The 26,188-nt window shown below is 43.0% G+C and overlaps 2 protein-coding genes across 11 annotated transcripts in view; one reads left to right on the top strand and one right to left on the bottom strand.

The window, feature by feature from the left end:
• Positions 1-1,323: 1,323 nt before the first annotated feature.
• Positions 1,324-5,641, top strand: LOC129459758 (ret finger protein-like 4A). Its single transcript, XM_055236918.1, has 3 exons — positions 1,324-1,402; positions 4,007-4,301; positions 4,813-5,641. The coding sequence occupies exons 2-3, from the start codon at positions 4,016-4,018 to the stop codon at positions 5,391-5,393; spliced, it is 867 nt and encodes a 288-aa protein (XP_055092893.1). The 5' UTR covers positions 1,324-1,402; positions 4,007-4,015; the 3' UTR covers positions 5,394-5,641.
• Positions 5,642-13,656: 8,015 nt separating this feature from the next.
• The window catches only part of NLRP11 (NLR family pyrin domain containing 11), a 41,539-nt gene continuing 29,007 nt past the window's right edge, over positions 13,657-26,188 (bottom strand). For 7 of the 10 annotated variants that reach the window (XM_063615261.1, XM_055236791.2, XM_063615265.1 and 4 more), the window contains 5 exons: positions 24,654-24,824; positions 20,863-21,033; positions 17,468-17,638; positions 17,046-17,216; positions 13,657-14,113 (listed from right to left, as the gene is read on the bottom strand). In XM_063615261.1, coding sequence (XP_063471331.1) covers positions 13,867-14,113; positions 17,046-17,216; positions 17,468-17,638; positions 20,863-21,033; positions 24,654-24,824 — 931 coding nt within the window. In that variant the 3' untranslated portion in view covers positions 13,657-13,866. The remainder of the gene's footprint in view (positions 14,114-17,045; positions 17,217-17,467; positions 17,639-20,862; positions 21,034-24,653; positions 24,825-26,188) is intronic. The other 3 variants (XM_063615266.1, XM_063615263.1, XM_055236792.2) reach the window with 2 other exon arrangements.

The following is a 26,188-nucleotide window of genomic DNA, read 5'->3' as shown; positions in this document are numbered from 1 at the left end:
AGGCCGAAAGTTATTTTGGGAGAATATTCCAGAGGCAAATCAACACACTGGGCTCGGTGGTTTCCACAACTGAGGCCACCTGGTATTCCCAAAGAGAACATCAATTGTGTTCATGATTCACTCCAAGCAGATAAAATGTTGAAAAATGTTAGGGATCAGTGCTCCATGAACATGGGTCAGTAAAATTACAAGCTGGAGAATAACTACTCCCACAAATGTGAGGAGAATTTAAAAGGGTTTATATAAGAAAACAAATTAGAATGATGCAAGAAGAGATAAGCATTTTCTCTCTGCATGTATGTGTGTAGATATGGTATGTGTGTATACACGGACATACATGTGGCGGATCCTATTATAGATCCCAATCAACGAAGAAATGTAATGTGCAAGGATTTGAAATACTATATGCATCACAACGTAGAGTTTTGTGTTTCTCAATTTGCCTTCATGAGACGAAAGCAATTGAGAACTGCCTTGGCTTTGAATGTGAAAGGAGAGAATCTAGCAACCACCAGAGAATGATTACTATGGAGATGATTAAATTAAAGACCATTAATTTAATCACATTAATGTAATCAAATCCTTTTCCACCCTACCTCCAGTCTCCCACTTTCATATTCTTATCTATGAACTCTGATCACCTATAATATATTTAATACACAAGGAACCCATTTTCAACTTTTTAAAAAAAGAAATGAATCTCATTTTATTTACGTTGCGATGTAAGGGAAACAGTAAGATTGTCACAATATCTTTTAACTTTAATTTTAGATGCTATCACTAAAAAGAAAAACAGGACTTTCACTGGGTGACTGATTGTCTGGAAACAGTTTTGGGATTTCTTTTCTATGCTTCTTAAGTGAAATCTTTACATTGTAGAGAAAATGTTTTTGAGAGTTGAGTGTGGTCTGTGGAGCGTCCTATTAGTAACAACTTCTGAGTAGGTTTAATTCAACCGTTTGTTGAAATGTGAAAAGGTGTTCCATTTATAATAAACAACTATCTGAAAGTAGCACCATTCATTTTAGAGGAATTCTAAATGGCACCCCAGTTTTTAAAATTCTAATTAAATGTAATTAATTTCCAAATTTTAATCAATAGGCATCATATTCAAGATCTCATCAAAAATTATTAAATGGCAATACTTTGTCCTTGTTAATGAAAAAATAACACTGTGAAAACAATTGTCTTCCTTTATCGTAAAAGCCTATCCAACAGTAACAATCTCAGCGTCGCCAGAATTCAACCAAAATCTGATTGGATTAAAAAGGAGGGCAAGGGTGTGGCTAAGGTGGGTGGAGAGACCCTCTCCTCTAAAAGCCCCTGGCAGCCAGCTCTCACTCCAGATCTGAGCTGTCCGCAGAAGCAGGTGGAGGCCAGGGGAGAAACTCCAGAAGGAGAGGTGAGTTCAATCTTCTGGAATTCATTTTTACAAAGGGCGTATGAGAGTCTAGGGGAAGGCAATAATTTCTTGATTCCACAACTGTTGTGTGAGGCCAACTCCATGACAGGCACACTGTATTTCTGGAGGATAACGGGGCCTCTGCCCTGGTAGCAGTTAGGTAAGTCTTAGATTCTCAATACCAAGGCTAGAGAAATGACCATGTCCATTTTCTAGAATTTCACCAGAATTTGGTAGACTTTCTGAAATGATGGACAGAGGTTCGGTGGCTGGGTTATTGAGTGTTATGTTTTCCTACGGGTTGGGTAATGTTTTCCTATTCTCCCCTTCCCACAACCCCTGGCAACCATCATTCCTCTCTTACTTTTTGATTTTTTTTTTCCAGTTTTTTGTTTCTTTTAATTCAGAAAGAGAAAGGGAAAGAATAAAAAGCAAAGTTTGTTTAAATTTCTATTGCAGAAAAGATCTGGCTGGATGTTGGGACCCACCTCTCAAAGGATCGGGATTCACTATTTACCTAATTTTTTTGAGACGGGGTCTCGCTCTGTTGCCCAAGCTGGAGGGCAGTGGCTATTTTCCGATTCTGTGAGATCAGTCAACTCAGATTGCACAGAAGTGAGATGATACCCTATTTACTTCCCTCAGCCTCACTTCTTTCACTTCCCATAACGCCCTCAGCCTGCATCCACGTTGGTGCCAATGCCAGGATTTCCTTCTTTTTTGTGGTGGCATAGTTCATGGTGTATACCACCATTTCCTCATCCATTTTTCTCCCACAGACTCTGGGGTTGTTTCCATGGCTATTGTAAATCACGCTGCACAGAACCTAAGAGTGCAGATATCTCTTTGACACGCTGACCTCTTTGTTTCACAGAAGTAGGGTTGCTGGAACATAGGCGATTCTATTCTTAATGTTTTCAGAAACCTCCCTACTATTTTCTGTAGTGGTTGTACCAGTTTTCTTTCCCACCAACAGTGTACAACTGTTCCCCTTTCTCCACATCCTTTCCCACACGTATCTTTTCTCCTTTTGATCATAGCCATCCTAGCAGAGGGGAGGTAATATCTCATCGTGGTTTTGTTGCTGGAGGGCTCAGGAGGGTCTCTGGATGCCAGAGGGACCCCGGTACCAGCCAGTTTCCAGGTTCTTGATGTTGTCAGGAGAACGGATTCAGGGATGAGCCAGAATGAAGTGAAAGGCAAGAAGCTTTTATTCCAGAGCAAAAGTACACAGTTAGGAGAGAAGTGTGGGCGTGATTCTGAGAGCTGGTGGCGTGCAAAGGAGTTCGGGTTTTCTATTTTTATGAGCCCTCCTAATTAGGAGGTGAACTAATCATTAGGTTTTCTAGGAAAAAAGTGGAGATTTTGTAGAATTGGGGAGGCACCCATTTTTATACTACATAGGGGCATCCTGGGGTCAGCCGTGACACTGGAGAGTGTGTGATTTAGTGTGGTAACGACCATGGCAATTACTGTGGTAATGGTTTCAACCAGCTGAACTCCCTCCTGTATTTTTTAGCACCTCATCAGTCCAGGGTCCTCCTTGTCCTTGTAATTTTAGTGACAAGTGGCTAATTTTAACAGCCACTGTTTTGGTCTTATGTGAAATTGTCACTGGATACGTTCTCGATTCCCTTGTGACCACACAGTGTTCCCGTCTCAGTTGAAATTGCATTTCTCTGATGGTGAGTGAAGTTGAGCTTGCTATTCAGTACTTGCTGGTCATTGGTGTGTGTTTTTCAGAGAAATGTCTATTCAGGTTTTTGCCCATTGGAAATTGGATTATTTTGGCTTTTTTTTTCTTTTTGCTATTCACTTGAAAATATTCCTTATATATTTTGGATATTAATCCATTGTCATATACATGGCTGCTTGTTTGTTTCTTTTAGTTCCGTTTTTTGCTTTTTCTTTTTTTTCCACTATGCAGAAGATTCAGTTTGACCTGGTACAACTTATTTCTATTTTGTGTCTTGTCCTTTTGGTGTGCTATCAGGTTTTTCACCACATCCAGTTTGCACAGTTGAGGAAGTAGAAGGTCTTCAAATGGACTCCAGCACTGTCCAATAGAATCACAAGATAACCCATATATGTAACTGTGAATTTATTTTCTGGTAGTCACATAAAATGTCACAAAACAAGCCTAATGAATTTTAACTCAAAATATAATCATTTAACACGTGAGCAACTTTAAACTTTCTCAAGCAGGTACTTTACATTCTCTTTCCCCCATTATGTCTTCAAAAAGAAGAGTGTGTTTGGCTCACGGCACATCTCCATCCGGATGAGCCCCATTTCAGGTGTCAATAGCTATTTGTGACTGCTGGCTACCATATCAAACGGCTCAGGTGTCGTCTCCTTTACTATTTCCACTCAAAGTCTTTCGGTGAATCATGCCCTTTATTCCAATGAGTATGACAGATACGAGAATTTCAGGGCCTCGAGTCATTTACATTTGTATTCATGTTGTGTCTTCATCGCTAGCAGTAGTGATTTTCAGTATCGTGTCATGATAGCTCTATGCACGTCAAGATAAGAGTCCCAAGCACTCTCAGCTGTTCATGCAGCTCATGGAAATTCTAATACCATGTTCATTTTTTTCTACAGACATTTGCCATGGCTGAACACTTCAAACAAGTCATTAGATGTCCAGTCTGTCTAAAAGATCTTGAAGACGCCGTGCAACTGAAATGTGGATATGTCTGCTGCCTCCCGTGCCTCAATTCACTCCAAAAGGAGCCCGATGGGGAAGGTTTACTGTGCCGCTGCTGCTCTGTGGTCTCTCAGAAGAATGACATCAAGCCCAAGTACAAGCTGAGGGCGATGGTTTCCATCATCAAGGAACTAGAGCCCAAGCTGAAACGTATTCTAACGATGAACCCAAGGATGAGGAAGTTTCAAGGTAAGGAATCTATATGACCTGCCACAAGCCAGCAAAGGCACTGGGAAAACGACTTTCAAACATTTCTTCATGAAACATAGACACTAGCAGATATCTAGCATCTAAAACTTCTATGCTTCACCAACAACAGCGGTTCTCACCTTTGCGTATAGATTTTCATGGAATCTGTGCAAGTTTGTACAATACTTTGGAGAGCAAGCTACTGTCTCCTTTCACGTATCATACGTGCTAAATGGAAAAATAATTTGAATCAAATTATCCGCTAACTTAGTTCGAAAGGAATTTCTGATATGAATAAGGTGGACTTGTGAACAATTTTTCTATTCATGGAATCTATAGATAAAATTTAACCTCAACAGGCGGCGAAACAAGTTTCCCCGGGAAATTTGGATTTGGGAAAGAAAGCAGAATAAAAGTAAAAGTGAATAGTGTATGTAAGCGTTTGCAGTCAAAGGGCAGAGGGAGTCTGTAGCGTGTGTCCTTGCTCAACTACTGGTTCTTATTTCCACAGTGGATATGACCTTGGATGTGGACACAGCCAACAACTATCTCATCATTTCTGAAGACCTGAGGAGTGTCCGAAGTGGGGATTCCAGCCAGAACAGGAAGGAGCAAGCTGAGAGATTCGACACTGCACTCTGCGTCCTGGGCGCCCCTCGCTTCACTTCCGGCCGCCATTACTGGGAGGTGGACGTGGGCACCAGCAAAATATGGGATGTGGGCATTTGTAAGGAGTCTGTGAACCGACAGGGGCAGATCGTGCTTTCTTCAGAACAGGGCTTCTTGACTGTGGGTTGCAGAAACGGAAACATCTTTGCTGCCAGCACTATGCCTATGACTCCTCTCTGGGTGAGTCCCCAGTTGCACAGAGTGGGGATCTTCCTGGATGTAGGTATGAGGTCCATCTCCTTTTTCCATGTTGGTGATGGGAGCCATATCTACACATTCAGCAAAATTCCTGATTGCGAGCCATGGCGTCCATTTTTTGCTCAGAAACGTGGAAGTCAAGATGATCAGAGCATCCTGAGTATCTGTTCCGTGAACAACGCAGCCAGTGCCAGTGCCCCAGTTGATTCTGGGGAAAGGAAATAAACACTTGAACATAATCATCTTTAGGAAGTTTCTGCGCACCCATAGCCATAGCTGAGAACTTTTCTGCTAGATACACACAGGTGGTACAAAGGGATAGAAGAGAAAGATCCATCATCATTCTGTAAACCATGAACAGAAAGCAATTATATGAATTAGGGGAAAATTACATTTTACTTAAAGTTTGTCATGTTATTTTCTTTGGAGCTTATGTTTATATTTCTGTTGAATAAATATTTTGAAAATTCAGATTCATTTGCCAACGTTTTCTATTTTCTGCAAGATGAGTGGACTGTGTGGTATGGAAGTTATGAACTAAATACTAATTTGAATGTGACCCAACACAGTAACTGAATTTCAAATGATAAGGACCTACGAATACAGCAAAATTATATATGCCTGTGTATTCAGCTTCAACCGACAACTGAACACTGACATCCATTTCAAGTGCACACTGAGTGTTTGCCACAAATATGTGTGGTCTTAGAGAGAATTCATTAGCTTTAAAACGGAAATACTATACACCCTCTTGTATGATGGCGACAGAGTCCAATTAGAAATCAATCACAGGAAGAAATCCATAAATTCCTGCATACATGGAAATGAAATAACCACTGCTCTAATGTCAGTGATAGGTCACATATCTTCACATTCACGAAAATTTCTGCTACCGAGCCACTGCGTCCATGTTTTGCTCATGCAGATACAAGTCGTGATGATCACGGATACTTGAGTGTGTGTGTGTGTGATGAATAATGGCATTGCCAGTTCCCCAGTTTATCCTGGGCAAGGCTACTATACACTTGAACACAGAAAACATCCACAGTAAGTGGCTGTGTGCTCGTGACCAAAGGCGAGAACTTCTCTGCTTGGTCCACTTATGGTTCCATGGTATGGAAGAAAAATGTGGGTCTTTCAATGAATTCTGAGCTCTACTTGTATTGCTGATGAAAAGTTGCATATGAAATATAAAGTAGTGTCATTTTTTTGTAACTCATGCTTATGTTTCTTTTACAATAAACGTTTAACATTTTCAGATGAATTTGCAAATGTTTTTCTTTTGCTTTGCTGTAAGATCAAGTAAATGTGTTATGGAGGTTATAAACTATAATAATATAAATATGACCCCCCAAAATTAATTCACTTTCTAAATGACAAGGAAACACTGCCTGTTAAACTGGTAAAAGTATGTGCCTGTATGCGTTGAGTTTTACCCAACAATTGGAAACCACACATTCATCTCCAGTATACATTGAACATTCGCTAGCATAGACAGATGTGGCCGTAAGACAAATCACATTGACATGAAAATTGAAATAATATACACGCTGTTCTCAAATGCCAACAGAATTAAATTATAAATCAGTAACAAGAAGAAATCTGTAAAATCTCCACATACATGAAAATTAAACAACCACTTCAAAATAAAATACAAATCAAAGGTGAACTTATACAGGAAATTATAAAACACCTTAAGCTGAGTGAAAGTAAATGCACAATATCACAACATTTGTAGATGTAGTTGAGGCTTAGAGGGAAATTGATAGAAATAGACACTTACAGAATCAAGGAAAATACCCTCATCCGTGATCTAGCTTCCTTTTTTTTTTTTTTTTTTTTTTGAGGCGGAGTCTTGCTCTGTCGCCCAGGATGGAGTGCAGTGGCCTGATCTCTGCTCACTGCAAGCTCCGCCTCCCGGGTTCACATCATTCTCCTGCCTCAGCCTCCCAAGTAGCTGGGACCACAGGCGCCTGCCACTACATCCGGCTAATTTTGTGTATTTTTTTTTTTTAGTAGAGACAGGGTTTCACCATGTTAGCCAGGATGGTCTCGATCTGACCTTGTGATCTGCCTGCCTCAGCCTCCCAAAGTGCTGGGATTACAGGAGTGAGCCACCGTGCCCGGCCGATCTAGCTTCTGTTTTTAAGTGAGCAAATGCAGTGGCAAATTAGGTAAAAAACAAAACAAAACAAAGACTACAGTAGTAGTCAATGAAATAGAAAATGGATAAATGTTATATAGAATTTTAAAAATTCAAGATACGTTTTTTCAGGATCAAAGTAGTAAATCTTCAGCTAGAGTGAAGGAGTGAGGAAGGGATGAATTAAAACAATGAGTAAGCAAGAGAAAAGGAAGACAGGGCAAAATCAAGAGAGGTAGAGAAAGAAGAGACAGAGCCCATTGTGATGGCTCAAGCCTGTAATCCCAGCACTTCGGAAGGCCGAGAAGGGAGGACTGCTTGAACTCAGGAGTTTGAGACCAGCCTGGGCAACATAGCAAAACCCCATCTCTACAAAAATAATTAAAAAAAAAATTAGCTGGGTGTGTTGGTTTGCACTTGTGGTTTCAGCCACTTAGGAGGCTGAGGTGGGAGGATAGCTTGAGCCCCAGGAAGTTGAGGCTGCAGGGAGCCATGAGCCATGATCATGCCACTGCACTCCAGCCTGGGCTACAGAGTGAGACCCTATCTTCAAAAACAGAAAAGAAAATGTGACATATATACACAATGGAATAGTATTATCCATAGAAAAGAAGAAAGTTCTGTCATTTGCATCTACAGAAATGAACCTGGAATACACTATGCTTAGTGAAACATACAGCCACAGAAAGAGAGTTATCACATGATCTCATTTACATGGAGAATCTTAAAAAGTGATCTCACAGAACTAGAGAGCAAGACCGGGCGCAGTGGCTGACGCCTGTAATCCCAGCACTTTGGGAGGCCGAGGCAGGCGGGTCACCTGAGGTCAGGAGTTCAAGACCAGCCTGGCCAACATGGTGAAAACCTGTCTCTACCAAAAATACAAGAACTAGCCAGGCATGGTGGTGCACACCTGTAATCCCAGCTACTCGGGAGGCTGAGGCAAGAGAATCGCTTGAACCCGGGAGGTGGAGGTTGCAGTGAGCTGAGATTACACCATTGCACTCCAGCCTGGGGGACAGCGTGAAATTCTGTCTCAAAAAAAAGAAGGGAAAAAAAGAGCTAGAGAGCAAAATGGGGTTACCAGGGGCCGGGACTGGGGCTGGGGCTGGGGCTGGGGCTGGGGCAGTGAGGAGGGAGGGTTAGGGAATGGTTGGCCAAGATACATACAATTTCAGCTAGACAGGAGAAATAAATACAACATAGCAACAATAGTTAATAATAATATAATACTCTTGAAAAATGCTAAGGGAGGCAATTTTCAGTGTTTTCATAAAAAAGATAACAACTTTTCGAGGAAATGCATATATTACGTAACTAGATTTACCCATTTGGCAATGCATCTACATTGCAAAATACCATGATGTACACAATCATTACATACAATTATTCTGACAATTTAAAGAAGAATCAAACTTTACGTGTTCAAGATGTTCCATTTTACCTCAGTGAGATCTCAAAAAATTTTTTTAATAAAAAATAGTTCTGTTGAAACTCTCTCGTGAATTTTCCTTTCAGTTATTGTACTTTAATGCCCTTAAATTGCTTACTGGTTCCTTCTTAAACTTCCTCTTTATTCATGTTCTCTATTTGATGAGGAGTTATTCCTCTGGTTTATTTTCGTTTTTCTGCCCTTGGTTTTCTTGAGTTCTTTGTGCATATTTAATTTAGCATTTGGAGGGGAAGCCCAATGTCTTGGCTTGCTCACAGCGTTATTTTTTCTTACGACTATTATACTTTCTTGTGTGCGTGCCTCCTATTTTGTTGTACGAAAAAGTGGACGTTTTGTGTGGCAAACCCTGGAAATCAAATTCTCAACCCTGAGCAGGCTTTTCTGTTGCTGCCGGTTGTGAGTTGGAGTCTTCTGTTTTTGTTTCCATTTTTTGTTTTGTCTGAACCTTTGTAAACTGTGAAAAGGTTTTACTTTCTCCTGTGTGCCCACTGAAGTCTCTGCCTTGTGGTCTACTAACAATTTGATGGAAATGAAAAAAAAAATGCCCGAGCCCACACACAAAATTCTCTCAAGCTCTTTGCCATGGGATCCCTCTAGGGGGTTAGCTAGGATTTTTTTTTTTTTTTTTTTTTTTTTTAGATGGAGTCTAGCTCTGTCGCCCAGGCTGGAGGGCAGTGGCGCGATCTCGGCTCACTGCAACCTCCGCCTCCGGGTTCACTAGCCAGGATTTTTACAACTCTCATTTCAGCCTTCATTTCCTGCTTGCATGGAGCCTCAGGATCATCAGAGGTAAAACATACGGTTTCTCAGATTTTTATAACCTTGCATGGGCATGTATGATTGGACTCAATCCTTGGTATACCTCAGTGCTATTCAAAGCCCTCATTATCTCATGTAATTCTTCCCCCAGACTCTTCCTTAATAGGCTTTTCATTCTGTCATCTGTTTTCCCTGTTATCCCTTACCCAGGCCACTTCAGCAAGTATATTTGTCTTTGTGTGCTTTTAATGACACTGGCACCCCCAAGAAATCGGCTTTAGTCTGTGTAGATCTAAAAAGGGTGAAATAAAGGCAAGCCCTTGAGCCAACCCTTCAAGGAAACACTAAGATAGATGGAGGCACACAACCACAATTCTTTGAGAACAAAGATTCTTCATCCTGTGGCATCAGCACCCTGGCCTGAGAGTGAGGGACGCCATGTTCTCAGCAGCCTGATCAAGCTGCAGAGTGGGTAAGAGCAGGTCGGTGAGTTAAAATGCCACAACTCAGCCAGGCATGGTGGCTCATGCCTGTAATCCCAGCACTTTAGGAGGCCGAGGCGGGCGGATCACCAGGTCAGGAGATCCAGACCACCCTGGCCAACATGGTGAAACCCCATCTCCACTAAAGATACAAAAATTAGCTGGGCGTGGTGGCGGGCACCTGTATTCCCAGCTACTTGGGAGGCTGAGGCAGGAGAATCGCTTGAACCCGGGCGGAGGAGCTTGCAGTGAGTCGAGATCGTGCCACTGCGCTCCAGCCTGAAGACAGAGCGAGATTCTGTCAAAAAAAAAAAAGCCACAACTCTCTTCCTGAAATTAAGCAGCTTCTTTCTTCACTCATGGTTCCCCTGGAGGTTGTAAATTATTAGATACAAATTTTCCACAAAGGTTGATTTTGACAGTTATTTCCCAGTTTAATTCCTGCTTTACCAAAGACTACTTTTAAAATTCCCTACCTTGAAACTTACAGTGGGATCACTCCATTAATTTTAAACCAAATTTTGAAATTCTGATATTATTGCTCTATATGCTCTAAATAGGGCTTTTCTCTATTTGTAGGAATGCTTCCTCTTAGTGCAAATTATCTAGAGTAAAGAAGGGAAGTCTGTTTCTCCAAGGAGAGGCACAGGAGGCAGGGCTACATAGGTAACCTGGATGACCAATTACAATATGCCATGGAGTATGTAGACATTAAGGATGCACAATACTGAGGTGGGAAGATGCTTCAATGACTTCAGAATTTTCAGTCATGGGAAAACAAGAGGTTTCCTTAAATTGTGATAGTCTGGCCGGGCGCAGTGGCTCACACCTGAAATCTCAGCATTTTCAGAGGCTGAGTTGGATGGATCGCTCAAGACCAGCCTGGGCAATATGGTGAGACCCCTTCTCTACTAAAAGTACAAAAAATTAGGGGGGCATGGTTGTGTGCATCTGTGGTCTCAGCTACTGGGAAGGTTGAGGTGGGAGGATCACTTGAGCTCAGGAAGTCAAGTGAGTTGTGATCGTGCCACTGCACGTCAGCCTGGGCGACAGAGACCCTGTCTCAAAAAAAAAAAAAAAAAAAATTGTGATGATCTTATTTCAAAAACACGTCAGAAAAATCGAAGAACATGTCCAGTTGAAACTACAGTAAGAGATACTTTGATTCATCTTCAAGGTTTCCTTCCACAGCTCATTATGACTTGATTCTGAAGTCACAGTTTTGTAAAGGAACATAGAAAACACTTTTAGCCAGTTATTTTGCTACTCATCAGGATCTTCACATCATTTCCAGAAGCTGCATTTATCAGAAGTGGCTGAGGAGGTTTTGCATTGGGAATAAAATATTCTCATCAGAGAAGCCCCAGACTCACTGCGTCAATGTCACTGAGAGATACTACAGATGACATGATCATGACATCTCTGTGGGGAGATCAGGTCCAGGAGCCTGTCTCCAACTAGGGACTCAGGTGCCCCAGCTTATGGTGACTGACACTTCCCTGTACAGAGCTTGTTGTCAAGACCACCCCAGTGAGTGCTTCTGTACATTTAGAGCAAAAGGCAGAACATAAAGATCTCAAACATGAGAAGAGCTCAGAGCTGAGGGTGAGCAATAGCATTGGGCAAAATAGGTTTACCTCTGCCTGGCTCTGAGCCACACCATCCATGCCCCGGCTGGACCGAGACAGTGGCACATTGAGCCAGGTGCTTGGCTTGAGCTCCTGGCTCAATGTGGGACCAGAATGCTCAGGTTTACTGTGGGCGGCAAGCCACCCAGGTGCTGAGGCAAGAGACCGAGGACACGAGCTGTTCCAGTATAATAAAATATAAAACAAGAATAGTCACACCAGATATAGATCTTAGATATGATTATATATGAATATCATTAATCATTAGTTTGTAGCAATTACTCTTTATTCCAAGATTATAATAATCCTCGCTCTATAATCATAACCTAGGAAAAACCAGGCCATACAGGGATAGGAGCTGAGGGGACATAGTGAGGTGTGACCAGAAGACAAGAGTGCGAGCCTTCTGTTATGCCCAGACAGGGCCACCAGAAGGGCTCCTTGGTCTAGTGGTAACACCAGCGTCTGGGAAGACGCCCGTTGCCAGGTGGACCGTGGTCTAGCGGTAGCCTCAGTGTCACGGAAAAACACCGGCTACTTAGCGGACCGGGAAAGGGAGTCTCCTTTTCCCCAGGGGAGTTTAGAGAAGACTCTGCTCCTCCACCTCTTGTGGAGGGCCTGACATCGGTCAGGCTCGTGCACGGTTATCCAGAGGCCTAACCGTCTCCCTGTGATGCTGTGCTTCAGTGGTCACACTCCTAGTCCGCCTTCATGTTCCATCCTGTACACCTGGCTCGGCCTTCTAGATAGCAGTAGCAAATTAGTGAAAGTACTAAAAGTCTCTGATATGTAGAAATAATGGCGTAAGCTGTCTTTCTCTTTGTCTTCTCTCTCTCTCTGCCTCAGCTGCCAGGCAGGGAAGGGCCCCCTGTCCAGTAGACACATGACCCACGTGACCTTACCTATCATTGGAGATGACTCACACTCTTTACCCTGCCCCTTTTGCTTTGTATCCAATAAATAACAGCGCAGCCAGACATTCGGGGCCACTACCGGTCTCCACACGTTGGTGGTAGTGGGCCCTCGGGCCCAGCTGTCTTTTATCTCTTTGTCTTGTGTCTTTATTTCTACACTCTCTTGTCACTGCACACAGGGAGAAGCCCACCGACCCTGTGGGGCTGGACCCTACAGTTTACTGTTTACCCCTGTGTTCTAGAAACACTGTCAAAGGGAGAAATTAGGACAGTTCTCCTTAGAAACCGAGGCAAGGATCACTTGAGGTCAGGCGATCCAGACCACCCTGGCCAACATGGTGAAACCCCATCTCCACTAAAAATACAAAAATTAGCTGGGCGTGGTGGCGGGTGCCTGTAGTCCCAGCTACTCAGGAGGCTGAGGCAGGAGAATCGCTTGAACCCGGGAGGCGGAGGCTGCAGTGAGCTGAGATCACACCACTGCACTCCAGCCTGGGCGGCAGAGTGAGACTCCACCTCAAAAAAAAAAAAAAAAGAAAAAAGAAAAACAATTTTCAGCACGTAAAGACCCTAAAACCTACCCAACTTGAGTATGTTTCCCTCACCTGTGGTGGCCTATCAGGTACAGCAACCAGATGCTTAGCAATGGGGCATTGTAAATACAGTCAGGGTTGGAAACATTATCAGAGGATGCCCAGTTCAACTCCCTCTTCTGAAAGAAGGTGAAAAGGAGAGGCTTTTTCTGAGGCCACACATCTCTGACATTTCTCCACAGCTTAGAGAAGTCACCCTTCATCTCATGGAACACGCACAAGTTTGTGAGCAGAGCTGGCTAAGAGAGGGGGAGATACGGAAATGAATGCCAGTTACGGTGTTAGGTAGATCCGGGATGAACAGGGTGCAGCAGGAATACAAAGTCAGGAGGGAAGGTGAGATGAGGATTTCATTTCAAAGGATTCCTAGGGTTACCTTCTAACAACTCTCCCTAGACCAAAACAAAAACAAAAAACAAAACTCAGAAAAAACAAAAACAAGAAACAAACCATGAAAGGATCATAGTTTTTTCAGTGTTACTCCACAATGCCCACTGATGAATCATGCTTCACAGCTTTTTCCAATGCATTTTATCCTTTATTACTTCATATAATCCTTTTAATACTCTTGAGACAGTGTAGGAATTTGAAGTGGTTGACTGGATCAAGGTCACGCGCGCGCGCACACACACACACACACATCAAATAGGAAAATTATAGTCCTCATTCTCTTGCATTCCAGTCATGGTAGTAATTTATAACAAATACTGTTTACGTAGAACATGATCAAAGGGGTTGCCTAGATGCTGTATTTGACGTTCTCATGGCTGCAGACATTCTGGGAAATTTGAAAAACATGTAATCCAAATTAGAATTAGGTATTATTGAACCTGGCTGAGAAGCAGGTGTCACACCAATTTCTCTGCCTTCCTTTAAAGACCAAGTTTCAGACAGAAAGATCAAATTGGGTTTTCTTTCCTTTACAGTCATCAGCAACTGCTGGGTTTGTGTGCTCAGGCCAGTTAATGGAAGCCTGAAGGAAAACAGAGAGAGAACTCCGTTAATGCTACGTGTGAGGCCTCAGCTTTGTCGCATCAATGACTAATTCCCCATATGGCATCCTTTGGGCATTCTTGGGAGTATCTCAAGCCATCTCTGAGGAAACAAAAATCTGTTCCAGACTGAAAACCCTGAGATAGCGATTTCTCCATTAAGTATTAGAATGTAAGACAAGATTTCCACTGGGAGAACTGTTTGAAGTAATATTAGTAGTAATCAACACTACTATGCACTCAATGCTTTCCATGCATCTCACATTACATCCTCACAATGGGTGATGCCATTCAAGACTTTATAGGTTCCAATACTGAGGGTCAAAGTTTCCAACTAAAATATGTTTACAGGCTGGACGCAGTGACCCACGTCTAATCCCAGCAATTTGGGAGGCTGAGGCAGGCAGATTACCTGAGCTCAGGAGTTTGAGACCAGCCTGGGCAACATGCCAAAGCCCCATCTCTACCAAAGATACAAAAACTTAGCCTGGTGTGGTGGTGCTTGCCTGTGGTCCCAGCTATTTGGGAGGCTGAGGTGGATTACTTGCACCTGGCAGGTCAAGGCTGCAGTGAGCCATGATCACACCACTGCTCTCCAGCCTGAGTGACAGAGCAAGACCCTATCTCAAAAAAAAAAAAAAGAAAAAATTCACATAGTTAGAGAACAGAGGCACACTTACACCGCAGCCCATGCTCACGTTTCTTTCTCCAAATCAGAAAGGGGAATTCAGCCACTTATTTTGTGCCCTCTTTGCATGTGAGTGTCCCAATTAGCATGTAGGCACAAATACCTTTATAACCTGAAATATGGTCATTTCTGCAGTTTGCTTTTTTTTGAGCACCTATAATACTGAAGGAAAAATATCCCTGGCATCATGGAGCTCATGTTCTAGTGGAAGGAATTAGATAATAGAATAAATACATTATATATTTGAAGGTGAAAAGAGCCCTGGGGTGGGGGGGAAATAAAGAGAATAAGCAATTTGGAAAATTTGTAATGTTTATGGGTTTTTCTATGCATCTGAAAGTTTGACTCAACATCCATATTGATGAAAAAATTATTTAGAGATGACAAAATAACTCATAGTAGGGTCTCCAGCATATTGAGTCTGTGATCTCATTTAATCTTTAAGAGTTCTGAGATAATTATCCCCATTTTCCATTTGAGGAAAATTGGACATGACTGGGAAATGAGTTGCCCCGCCTGCATTTTTCAATGGGTCACCAGGATGCTTATACTTAGTCTCTAATTGAATGCTCAGTAACCTGAATGATTTTCCTTTAAATGAGGCAGGTAGAAACGGAATGCTAGATATTGCCAGACCTTTCTACATATGTGACAGTCTGAATGGAAGCTGACAGGCAGCTTCTAAATGGCTTCTAACAATCCTCACCTTGTATCAATCACACCCTTGTATCATCTTCGCCTCTAGCGTAGGCAAGGCCTCTGATTTGCTTCCTTTGAGACGGAGTCTTGCTCTGTCGCCCAGGCTGGAGTGCAGTGGTGCAATCTCGGCTCACTGCAAACTCCACCTCCCGGGTTCAAGTGATTCCCGTGCCTCAGCCTCCCGAGTAGCTGGGATCACAGGAATGCACCACCACGCCGGGCTAACTTTTGTATTTTTAGTAGAGATGGGTTTTCACCATGTTGGCCAGGCTGTTCTCAAACTTCCGACCTCAAGTGATCCACCCGCCTTAGCCTTCCAAAGTGCTGGAATTACAGGCATGAGCCAGAGCACCTGGCCAAATTTGCTTCTATCCAATAGGCAAATATGGTGAGATGTCACTTTTTTGGTGAGCCTACATAGAATTGCTACTTCTGCCTTGCTAACAACTCTATTGCCTTGAAAAACCTGACAAAGAGTTGCTGTTTGAGAGTTGGAGAGCGAGTCTTTTCAGTGTTTCTTGCCGATAACTGAGGGCCTCTTCCAGCCAATAGCTGTCAAGGTACTAAGACCCTTAGCCCAACAGCACTACAGGAACTGAATTCTGCCAACAACCACATGATCTTAGAAGCAGGCTGATTCTTCCTTTCCCAGATAGACCTTCAGATTTGACCCTAGCCCTGGATGACATCTTGGCTGCAGCCTCATGAGAGATCTCAAGGATGACCAACTAAGCTGGAGTCCTGACACTCACATAGACTGCGAGATAATGTGTCATTTAATCCAAGTTGGTGGTAACATACTTGGCAACAGTTAGCTAACACAGAAAGGAAGAGAACTTTTGCTTTATGAGAGGAATCTAATGGATTTGGAAACATGAAATAGACTGAGAATTGCCTATTTTTATTCTCTGCTAATGAGGGGCACATCCAAATGGAGGAAAGAAAATAGAAAATATTCAAACATAGAACCCTTTTTGTCTATATCAAGTATAATATCAACTGTCATCTTTTACTCACCATTGAGTACATCCTCTGCTTTAAGAACTAGGCATACATTTTCAATCTCCCAAGAGGAATGACTTTTTTTTTTTTTTGTATTTGAAACTGGCAAGAGGGTTTCTCATCATCTCCTAGGTCCTAGATCATCTTAACACAGAATTTTCCCCATCATAGCCAGGCGCGGTGGCTCACGCCTGTAATCCCAGCACTTTTGGAGGCCAAGGTGGACAGATCATGAGGTCAGGAGATTGAGACCATCCTGGCCAACATGGTGAAACCCCATTTCTACTAAAAATAGAAAAAATTAGCCGGGTGTAGTGGCGGGCACCTGTAGTCCCAGCTACTCAGGAGGCTGAGGCAGGAGAATCGCTTGAAGCTGGGAGGCAGATGTTGCAATAAGCCAAGATCACGCCACTGCACTCCAGCCTGGGCGACAGAGTGAGACTCTGTCTCTCAAAAAAAAAAAAAAAAAAAAAAAAAAAAAAAAAAAAAAATTTCCCCATCACCAAGGAAAATAAGCAACTTACCCAACTACCTTCAGTACACAATCTGGGCGGATCAAGCTCTCAAGAAGTTTTACAACTCCTTCATTGCCCAAGTGATTTTGAAGCAAGTTGAGTCTTTCTAGTGTTTTGTTGGTGGTAAGAACAGAGGCAAGAGATCGACAGCAGGCGCTGGTTAACATGCACTCTTCTAGCCTGCAACGAATATGCACAGGTAAGATAGGGCCAAATCCTTGAGGAAAAATGGCAGCTGAGATGGGTGAGAACTGGACATCTACTAGATCCCTCCAAGTTTTGGGCAAAAGAACTAACTGTGCAATAAAAGCCCCATTTCAAACACTAGACCATTATGTCCGAGGTATTGTATTTCCCAATCCACTTCCTCTTGTGCTTTTCTTCAGCTGTTCCTAGCTAAAGGCAGGGATCTTTCTCCACCAGGCACCTACCCAATATTCACCAACATGCAGTTGGGGTGTCTCAAACCACCACATAGCAGCTGCATTCCTGCATCTTCTATGCTGTTGCTCCCAATCTCCAGGCTTCTCAGTTTTTCATTAGTAGCAATAACTATGGCAATATATTGACAGATATCGCTGCTAAAGAAACAGCCAGACAGACTGCAAAACAGAAACATGAGCTAGAGTCATGACCACCTGTCTCCAAAGGTTTATTTCACAGATCATTAAGCATTCTTGGACCCGTCTTGTGACATTCATGAATAAGGAATTGGTTACAGAAACAAGAGCAGTGTTAACATCTACAGGTCACTTACAACATACCAGGTATCGTTCAAAACTCCTAATGCACATTAAACTCAGTGATCACAGGGCTCTTATCCTGGTTTTACAAACAAGGAAACTGAGGCCAGAATGTTTTAAGCATTTTTGTCCCGGGAAGCCACATACATTCAACCTATACCTTTGCGATCCTGAGCTTGGATTCTGAAGAATTATGTTAGGCAGCCTCCTCTGACATTCACGTTTCTGCCTTTCAGTACTCATGTCAAAAGCCAACATTGAGAAGGGCTGAATACATTCTTTCTATAAAGAAAATTTTACCAAATAGTCCTTCTTCTCAAAGCAAGCAAAGTACTCACGATTGTCCATGTTCTCCCACGTGACCTGCCATCTTGTTTTTCCATTCACGCCTCCCCCATTATCTACTCCTACAATCCTACTTCGTTGCCGCACCACGTTGGCCTTCATGCTGATTCTCGAGCATAGTTGGCCGTTTCTATGTTACTGGCTCTGCACCGACTATTCATTCTGCTTGCAAGCCCCATTCTAGTGATCTGTATGACTCCATCCACAACCTTCTCCAAGTCTTTGCTCAAATGTCCCCTTGTCAATGAGGTGACATTGACCTTGTTTAGAGATGGCCATACCCTATCCTCAGCACTCCTGATTATGTGCCCTTAGTATTGAATTAAAAAAGTTTCCATAGCACTTTTTACTGCCTGATACAGGAGTTGACAGCCTTTTTCTATAAGGGGCCAGATAATAGTTTAGGCTTCACTGGCCATGGTGCCTCTGTCACAACTACTCAATTTTGCCACTGCAGCACAAATGCATGCATGAAACACATGTAGATGAATGTCTATGTTCCAGTAAGATCTTTATAAAAAACAGGCAGAGGGACAGATTTGGCCCCTGGGTAATATAGTTTGCTGACCTCTGGTCTAACAATACATAAGTTTCTTATGTTTTATTTCCTATCTCCCCCAGTGCTAATACAAGATCCATTAATACATGGATATTTATTCTGTTCACTGATGCAGCCCAGCAGCCTAGAGGAGTGCCTGACATTTAACATACATTCTACCTTTGTTACAGAATGTATATTAAATACTGAATAAGCAGATATTAAAGCAGATTCCAGAAAATCCTATTTTTCATTTAGTAGTTATAAAAGCTGGGTGGTGCATGCCTGTAGTCCTAGCTACTCAGGAGGCTGAGACAGAAGGATCACTTGAGCCCAGCAGTCTGAGACTGGGCCGGGCAATACAGCAAAACTCTGTCTGTGAAATATATAGAGCATTAATGATGTGCCAACCACATCCATGCTTTCAAACTTAGAGGAAAATAAAGGGTGACAAATAATGCGGGGTTTCACATGCTCTATGGGAGCTCATAGAGGGGGTCCCTACCCAGGTTTGGGTAGGTAATAGACAAAATGGACAGTTATACTTGAGATAATTTTTGAAGGATGACAGAAGAATGTGTTTGGAGTCTACAGCAAGGTTCAAACTATGGTCTGGTAGCCAAATCTAGACAACTTTGTTTTCTATTTATAAAGTTGTATTGGAACATAGCCACACCCATTCGACATCTTTCATGGCCTCTCTTGAGCTATGGGAGAGTTAAAAATAGTTGTGACAGGGGCCGGGCGTGGTGGCTCACGCTTGTAATCCCAGCACTTTGGGAGGCCGAGGCGGGCGGATCACGAGGTCAGGAGATTGAGACCACGGTGAAACCCCGTCTCTACTAAAAATACAAAAAATTAGCCAGGTGTGGTGGCGGGCGCCTGTGGTCGCAGCTACTCGGAGAGGCTGAGGCAGGAGAATGGCATGAACCCGGGAGGCGGAGCTTGCAGTGAGCCGAGATTGCGCCACTGCACTCCAGCCTGGGCGACAGAGCGAGACTCCGTCTCAAAAAAAAAAAAAAAAAAAAAAAAAAGTTGTGACAGGGACATTATGGCCCACAAAGCCCAGAGTATTTACTGTCTAGTCCATTATAGAAAAAGGTTTCTAACCCCTGTTCTACAGCATGAGTGAATTTGTCTCAACCTAGTAAGTACAAACTAAGGGCCATGAGAAAAAAGGGAAGGTGGGTTATATTATTTTCCCCAAGGCAGTTTTCTCTGAACTGCCTTGTCAAAGGAGCAAGATTCTAGAAAGAAAAGATATCCCTACAATTTCCTATTTTACCTGCCCATTTGTACCAAATTACAACGGTAGCATGGATTTAACTTACAACTACAAGACGGAAATAAACTTAAGATACCATACGGCTGGGCATATTCTTACACAGTCTAGTAAGCACTTCAGTTCAGGAGCTCACAAGCCACAGTGTTGCTATTTTATAAACAGGAGATGCTTTTAGGTTAATCAGTTTCTCGTATTTCTGAGCCAAAAAAAAAAAAAAGACATTTGAGGTAGAACATTCTCAAGAGAGTTCAAAAATTAAACAACTCCAAGGAATTTTTTAAACTTTTTTTTTTCAGGCAAGTGGGAGACTCATTACTTCTGAGAAAATACGAGAAGTTTGATTATTCAGCATTATTGATGAGGCACACTCAGAAAGCTGTAGTGGCTTGTTACCTATTTTTTCCTGGAAGTTCAATCAGAGGCCATTGCATCATGCCTAAATTAGACGTCTCTGGCCGGTACCAGTGGCTTGGATATGGCCACCTCCCCCAATGCATCCGTTTTCCAATAAAGCTATTTCCCAACAGAAAGATGCCCCTATGATTGTCCACCCCAAAAGATATTCACTGCCTCAGAAATTGTAAGCCAGGCCAGGGCGGGATCTTTGGGTCCCTTCTCCTGTGGCATTTTCCCATGTTACGTCCACCCGGGGGCAGGGGGAGGGGCCCGGCCCAGGCACCCTTCTCCGTGTGATAAGGATCTGAGAGATTTTGTGAACTCTGCTCCTTCTGAGCTAAAAGGTTTTGCCAACGAATCTTACCGTGCTTTCATGTCGCCTATTCTGGGGAGCCCATGCTCCCATACCCCTGTCACCCATGATGCCATCACTGGAATCTTATCCCTGTCACCAACCCCACCACCCAAGCCCTTATGCAGTAGAAACACGGTCATCCAGGACAACTGTGGGAGACTTACTGCAGCTCCTCTAACTGACAGGTTGGAAATATCAAGGGAAATGTCACATGCAACACGCCGTAATTTTTTAAGTGATTCACACACAGGTCTAGTTGTTTGAGAGTTGGGCTGAGCAGAAGCACTCTTCCAAGGGAGCTGCAGCAATTTTCAGTGAGACAGCAGAAGACTAACCTGCACGGGGACCACACACACAGAGAGAAGAGTGAGTCAGTAACACAGTGTGAGCGCCAGAGAGGGGAGCACCTGAGACCACCCACCCCACGCCCACAAGCGCCTCGATGCCTTCTACCGCCATTGCCCCAGATCTCTACCAATGACTTTCTTATTTGGAAAAGGACATTAGAAATACCCCAAATAGTGCAGAGGGTGAAATACAGAACGGATGATGCAGAACAGGGCATGAGAAAAATCTAACTCCAACTTCCACTAACGGAATCATCTTATAGAAGTTATTTCTGGAACGTGGTTTCTCCCATCGTTTGATGAAGTATATGTGGCTAAATTAAATCTTAAGATTTTCAGTTTAAAAACTCACTTTGAAAGAGTTACTTTGTTATTTATAAGTGAATATAGGAACTGTTGAAGATTTTATAAACTGGGAAAAAGTGAAGACAGACGGCGCCCCAGAAGCCCATTTTGTGGTATCCCGTTTTGTCTGTCCAAGTTTAGCTCATTGCCAGTAGGTGGAAGTTTACTCAGTCCTAATCTGGATTTCCAGCCTCTATCTTTTTTTCCATTATTTATTTTTAAATAATTTTTTAAATAGAGACGGGGGTCTCACTGTGTTGCCCAGGCTGGTCTTGAACTCCTGGGCTCAAGTGATCCACCTGCCTTGGCCTCCCAAAGTGCTGGAATTATAGGCGTGAGCCACCACACCCGGCCAAACCTCTATTTTTTTTAACCCATTTTCTGTTTGCCCTGGGAATACTGCACTGGCAGTGAGCTGCACTTTTTTCTTAAACAGGGAATGGGTTAAAAAGTTGGAAATAGGCCGGGCACGGTGGTTCATGCCTGTAATCCTGGCACCTTGGGAGGGGGAGATGGGAGGATCACCTGAGTTCAGGACTTCGAGACTAGCCTGGTCAACATGGTGAAACCCCGTCTCTGCTAAAAATACAAAACTTAGCCAGCATGGTGGCGTGCACCTGTAGTCCCAACTACTTGGGAGGCTGAGGCAGGAGAACTGCCTGAACCGGAGAGGCGGAGGTTGAAGTGAGCCGAGATTGCACCACTGCACTCCAGCCTAGGCAACTGTCTCCAAAAAAAAAAAAAAAAAAAAAAAAAAAAAAAAAAAAAAAAAAAAAGGTTGAAAATAACCAATTTATTGGTTGGAAATACTGAATCTTGGCTCTGGTATGGGAAAAGGGTAGACTAGACCAGAGGTTGGCAGCAGACCAAACCTGGCCCCTCCCTGCTTTTGCATAGCTGCAAGCTTAGAATGGTTTTTGTGCTTTAAAATGATCAGAAAATGTATATGTAGTTATTTTAATTTGGGTTTGACAAGTGAAATGGGCTATGTTTTCCTTTGTGTACTAATGCGTGCTTATTTTAAATTATATGTATAAGTAAAAGTTAAGACTGAGAATGAGCTAGAGAAGTTCCCTGTTGTCCTCATAGAAACCAGCGCTATCAACTCATTTGCATACTATCTTCCAGCTGTCAGATGTGGTCACGACCACAAATTTGGCCTTCTACAGGTGTTTTCCTCAGACTGCTGGGATTTCTTTCATGTTCTTAGGCTTAGAAATTCCTTGCCTACTTAAGTTATCAAAACAAACATTTTTTGCTTAGTATATCTGGATTATTTTAAATACAGGTATGAGCTATGAAAAGCTCCATGCCAACAATCTAAGGTGATAAAAATGTTCTAAAATTATATTGTAGTATTGTACAACTCTAAATATGCATTAAAAAACATCAAATGTGCACCTTAAGTGGATGAATTTTCTGATATGTAAATTATACTTGGAACCAGTGGAAAAAAAAGAAAAAGAAAAAATCTAGCAGGAAACAAAAAACTTGTAGATATGAGATGAAAAAATACCTCTTTGGAGTCTGATTATTGAACCAATGGTCTGTCCCTTTTTTCATGAGACCTTCTTTTACAACAAAATTAGCTCATATTGACAATTACTTACTGGATTTATCTGGGGCCAGATAGATCCTAGAACAATTTGAGATTTTAAAAACATGGCCGGGCACAGTGGCTCACGCCTGTAATCCCAGCACCTTGGGAAGCTGAAGCGGGTGGATCACGAGGTCAGATCGAGACCACCCTGGCTGACATGGTGAAACCCCGTCTCTACTAAAAATACAAAAAATTAGCCGGGCGTGGTGGCGGACGCCTGTAGTCCCAGCTACTCGGAGAGGCTGAGGCAGGAGAATGGCGTGAACCTGGGAGGTGGAGCTTGCAGTGAGCTGAGATCACACCACTGCACTCTAGGCTGGGTGACAGAGCGAGACTCCATCTCAAAAAATAAATAAATAAATAACAACAGATAATGCGATATTATATAATATGAACAGGAGTTTGTGGTGTTACCCTGCAATCAAACAAGTATTTTTACAGAAAATATATAGAGAATATAAACAATATTATATCGGTTTGTATTATGCTTTGCAATCTAGCAAGTCCTAAAAATGGGGTAAAAGGGGCTAAAGGGGGCCAAAAAAGGGCAAAACAAAAGCAAAAGATGACCTACTGCATTCTTTTGTCTTTTTGGAATTTGGAATTGTGAACGGGGAATCGCGTCCTTAAATACACCGAACTACTTACTGTTTTGTTTTCTGACCATGTTTTACAGATCCCCACCCTTCGTTTTTGTACCTTTATGCCTCACTTTTGCCACTTTTTTTGCCATCTTTCATCGTGTTTGTCACGCCCCAACCTTCCAGAAGTCTGCCTTTCTAGCCACTTTCCCAGAGCAGACAGAGCTTACCCACGAGTAACCCACAGGAGGTATACCTGCAGGGAGAGCCCATCTTCCACCTTCTTGAAAGGAGACTCAGGGGGAAAAACCCGATTTCAAGGCAACCTAGCACCAAACCTTTCCTTTGCTTTCGTCTTTGTGTTCTCAGTTACATCTCATCCTACACGACACCCAGTTCACGTGTTCACTGTGAGAACAATGTAAGTTCCCTGTTCTTAGAAAGTCAGTTGCTATGGCCTAGGTGTTGTGTTCGGAATGTTGTGACCACCATTTTTTCTTTTTTTTTTTTTGAGACAGAGTCTCGATCTGTCACCCAGGCTGGAGTGCAGTGGCGCAATCTCGGTTCACTGCAACCTCCGCCTCCCGGGTTCAAGCAAGTCTCTTGCCTCAGCCTCTCAAGTAGCTTGGACTACAGGCACCCGCCACCACGCCCGGCTAATTTTTGTATTTTTAGTAGAGACGGGGTTTCACTGTGTTGGCCAGGCTGGTCTTGAACTCCTGACCTCGTGATCCACCCGCCTCGGCCTCCCAAAGTGCTGGGATTACAGGCGTGAGCCAACGCGCCCGGCCGTGACCACCACTTTTAACTCTCTCTCCTAAGATGTATGTTTGGTCGTGTTATGACCCCACTGTCCAGATTGAGAAATACAAGTTGAAAAAAAATCCGGAAACATTTTTGCCAACGTTTCGCAAATCAGCTGTCAACCCAGAGTATTAACCCAGACCTACTGAACTCCAAAGACTGTGCTTTCGGCTGCTTTGCTTTGCTGTCCCTTTCCCCGCCACTGCTCTTTGATCGTGTGCTTAGATATTCAAGTCAGTCTGAGCTTCTACGTGGTGAGCTCGCCTAAGCCAACTTACACCAGTGATATAAGAGTGCAGTTGGGATGAAGCAAGGCATCGCACAGTATCTTCACCCCGTCGCTCCTCAGCGGATTGTTGGATAAGGTCAGTTTTCTCAGACTCCCGCCATTGACAAGGAGAGAGGCGATTTCTTCGCATTCGCTGGCTCGCAAATCACATTTCATCAAGCTGGAAGAGGAATTCAGAAATGAAAAGAGGCTCCCCCGTTTAAGATATCCCCTTTTAAATAAAAAAAAAAAAAAATCAGACCCAACCAAGTGAGATGATGTCTACTTGGAGATAAATAGATCCCTCTGCTTCTAACCTTTCTCTCCCTACGCCACTTCTCAGAGTTCAAATTTGGGCAAGCTTACAGATTCAAGAAGGGCTGTGCGCAGGCAGTTCCTTCCTCTTCTGCATTCATCTCCATGTGGCTTCCAGGGTGATGGTTCAGAACAGTAAGTCAGGTATCAAGCAGCCCACCTGACCACAGGATGTGGGTAGGATCATATTTATAAATCTGATCATGATGCTCAACTTACCATCACATTTACAAGGACGTCTGATGTTTTTTCTGCATAGCCTTGGGTGCCCCACAAGCTCTGGCTCTCAACTATCTCTGTCTACTTTTTTTTTTTTTCAGATGGAGTCTTGCTCTGTCGCCCAGGCTGGGGTGCAATGGCATGATCTTGGCACACTGCAACCTCTGCCTCCCGGGTTTAAGTGATTCTCCTGCTTCAGCTTCCCGAGTAGCCGGGATTACAGGCATGCGTTACCATGCCCGGCTACTTTTTGTATTTTTAGTAGAGACCAGGTTTCACCACGTTGGCCAGGCTTGTCTTGAACTCCCGGCCTCAGGGGATCCACCCGCCTCGGCCTCCCAAAGTGCTGCGATTACAGGCAGGAGCCACTGCATCCGGTCTAACTTTCTATTCATTACTCATTCTGTACCATCCTCCCTGATCTCCTCACTCTCCCTCAAGTCCACAAGCACATTTTTGCTTTAGTGTCTAGTACCTTCATCTCCACTTAGTGGTTTTCTCCGTGGGACCCTATTTCAAAAAAAAAAAAAATTTTTTTTTCCTTAAATTATCCAGGAGTGGTGGTGCACGACTGTAGTCCCAGCTACTTGGGAGACTGAGGTGGGAGGATCACCTGAACTCAGGAGTTCGAGGCTGCAGTGAGCTATGATCATAGCAATGCACTTCAGCCTGGACAATACAGCAAGACCCAGCTCTAAAAAAAAAAATAAGTAAAATAAAAATAAGTGATCTTTCCCCAGATAGCTGCATGGTTTGCTGTCTCACTTCCTTCAGCTTGTCACTCAATATTCTCTTCTTCATTGAGGATTTTGCTAACCACCTTTCAACTAACAAATATTGTTCTTTTCAGGCATTGTATGAAGTTCCTGGGATACAGCAGAGAACTGGAAGAAATATGATGGAATTCTAGCATTGTAAAGACAGGGCTGAATGTATAATGTGCCTAGTGGATGATCAGTTCTTTATAGAAAGTAAATCAGAGTAGGTCATAGAGAAAGAAAAGGATGTATT

This window comes from Symphalangus syndactylus, chromosome 13, assembly GCF_028878055.3.
Source record: "Symphalangus syndactylus isolate Jambi chromosome 13, NHGRI_mSymSyn1-v2.1_pri, whole genome shotgun sequence".
Classification (NCBI taxonomy): Eukaryota; Metazoa; Chordata; class Mammalia; order Primates; family Hylobatidae; genus Symphalangus; species Symphalangus syndactylus.
This window is presented reverse-complemented; position numbering and strand designations above follow the sequence as displayed.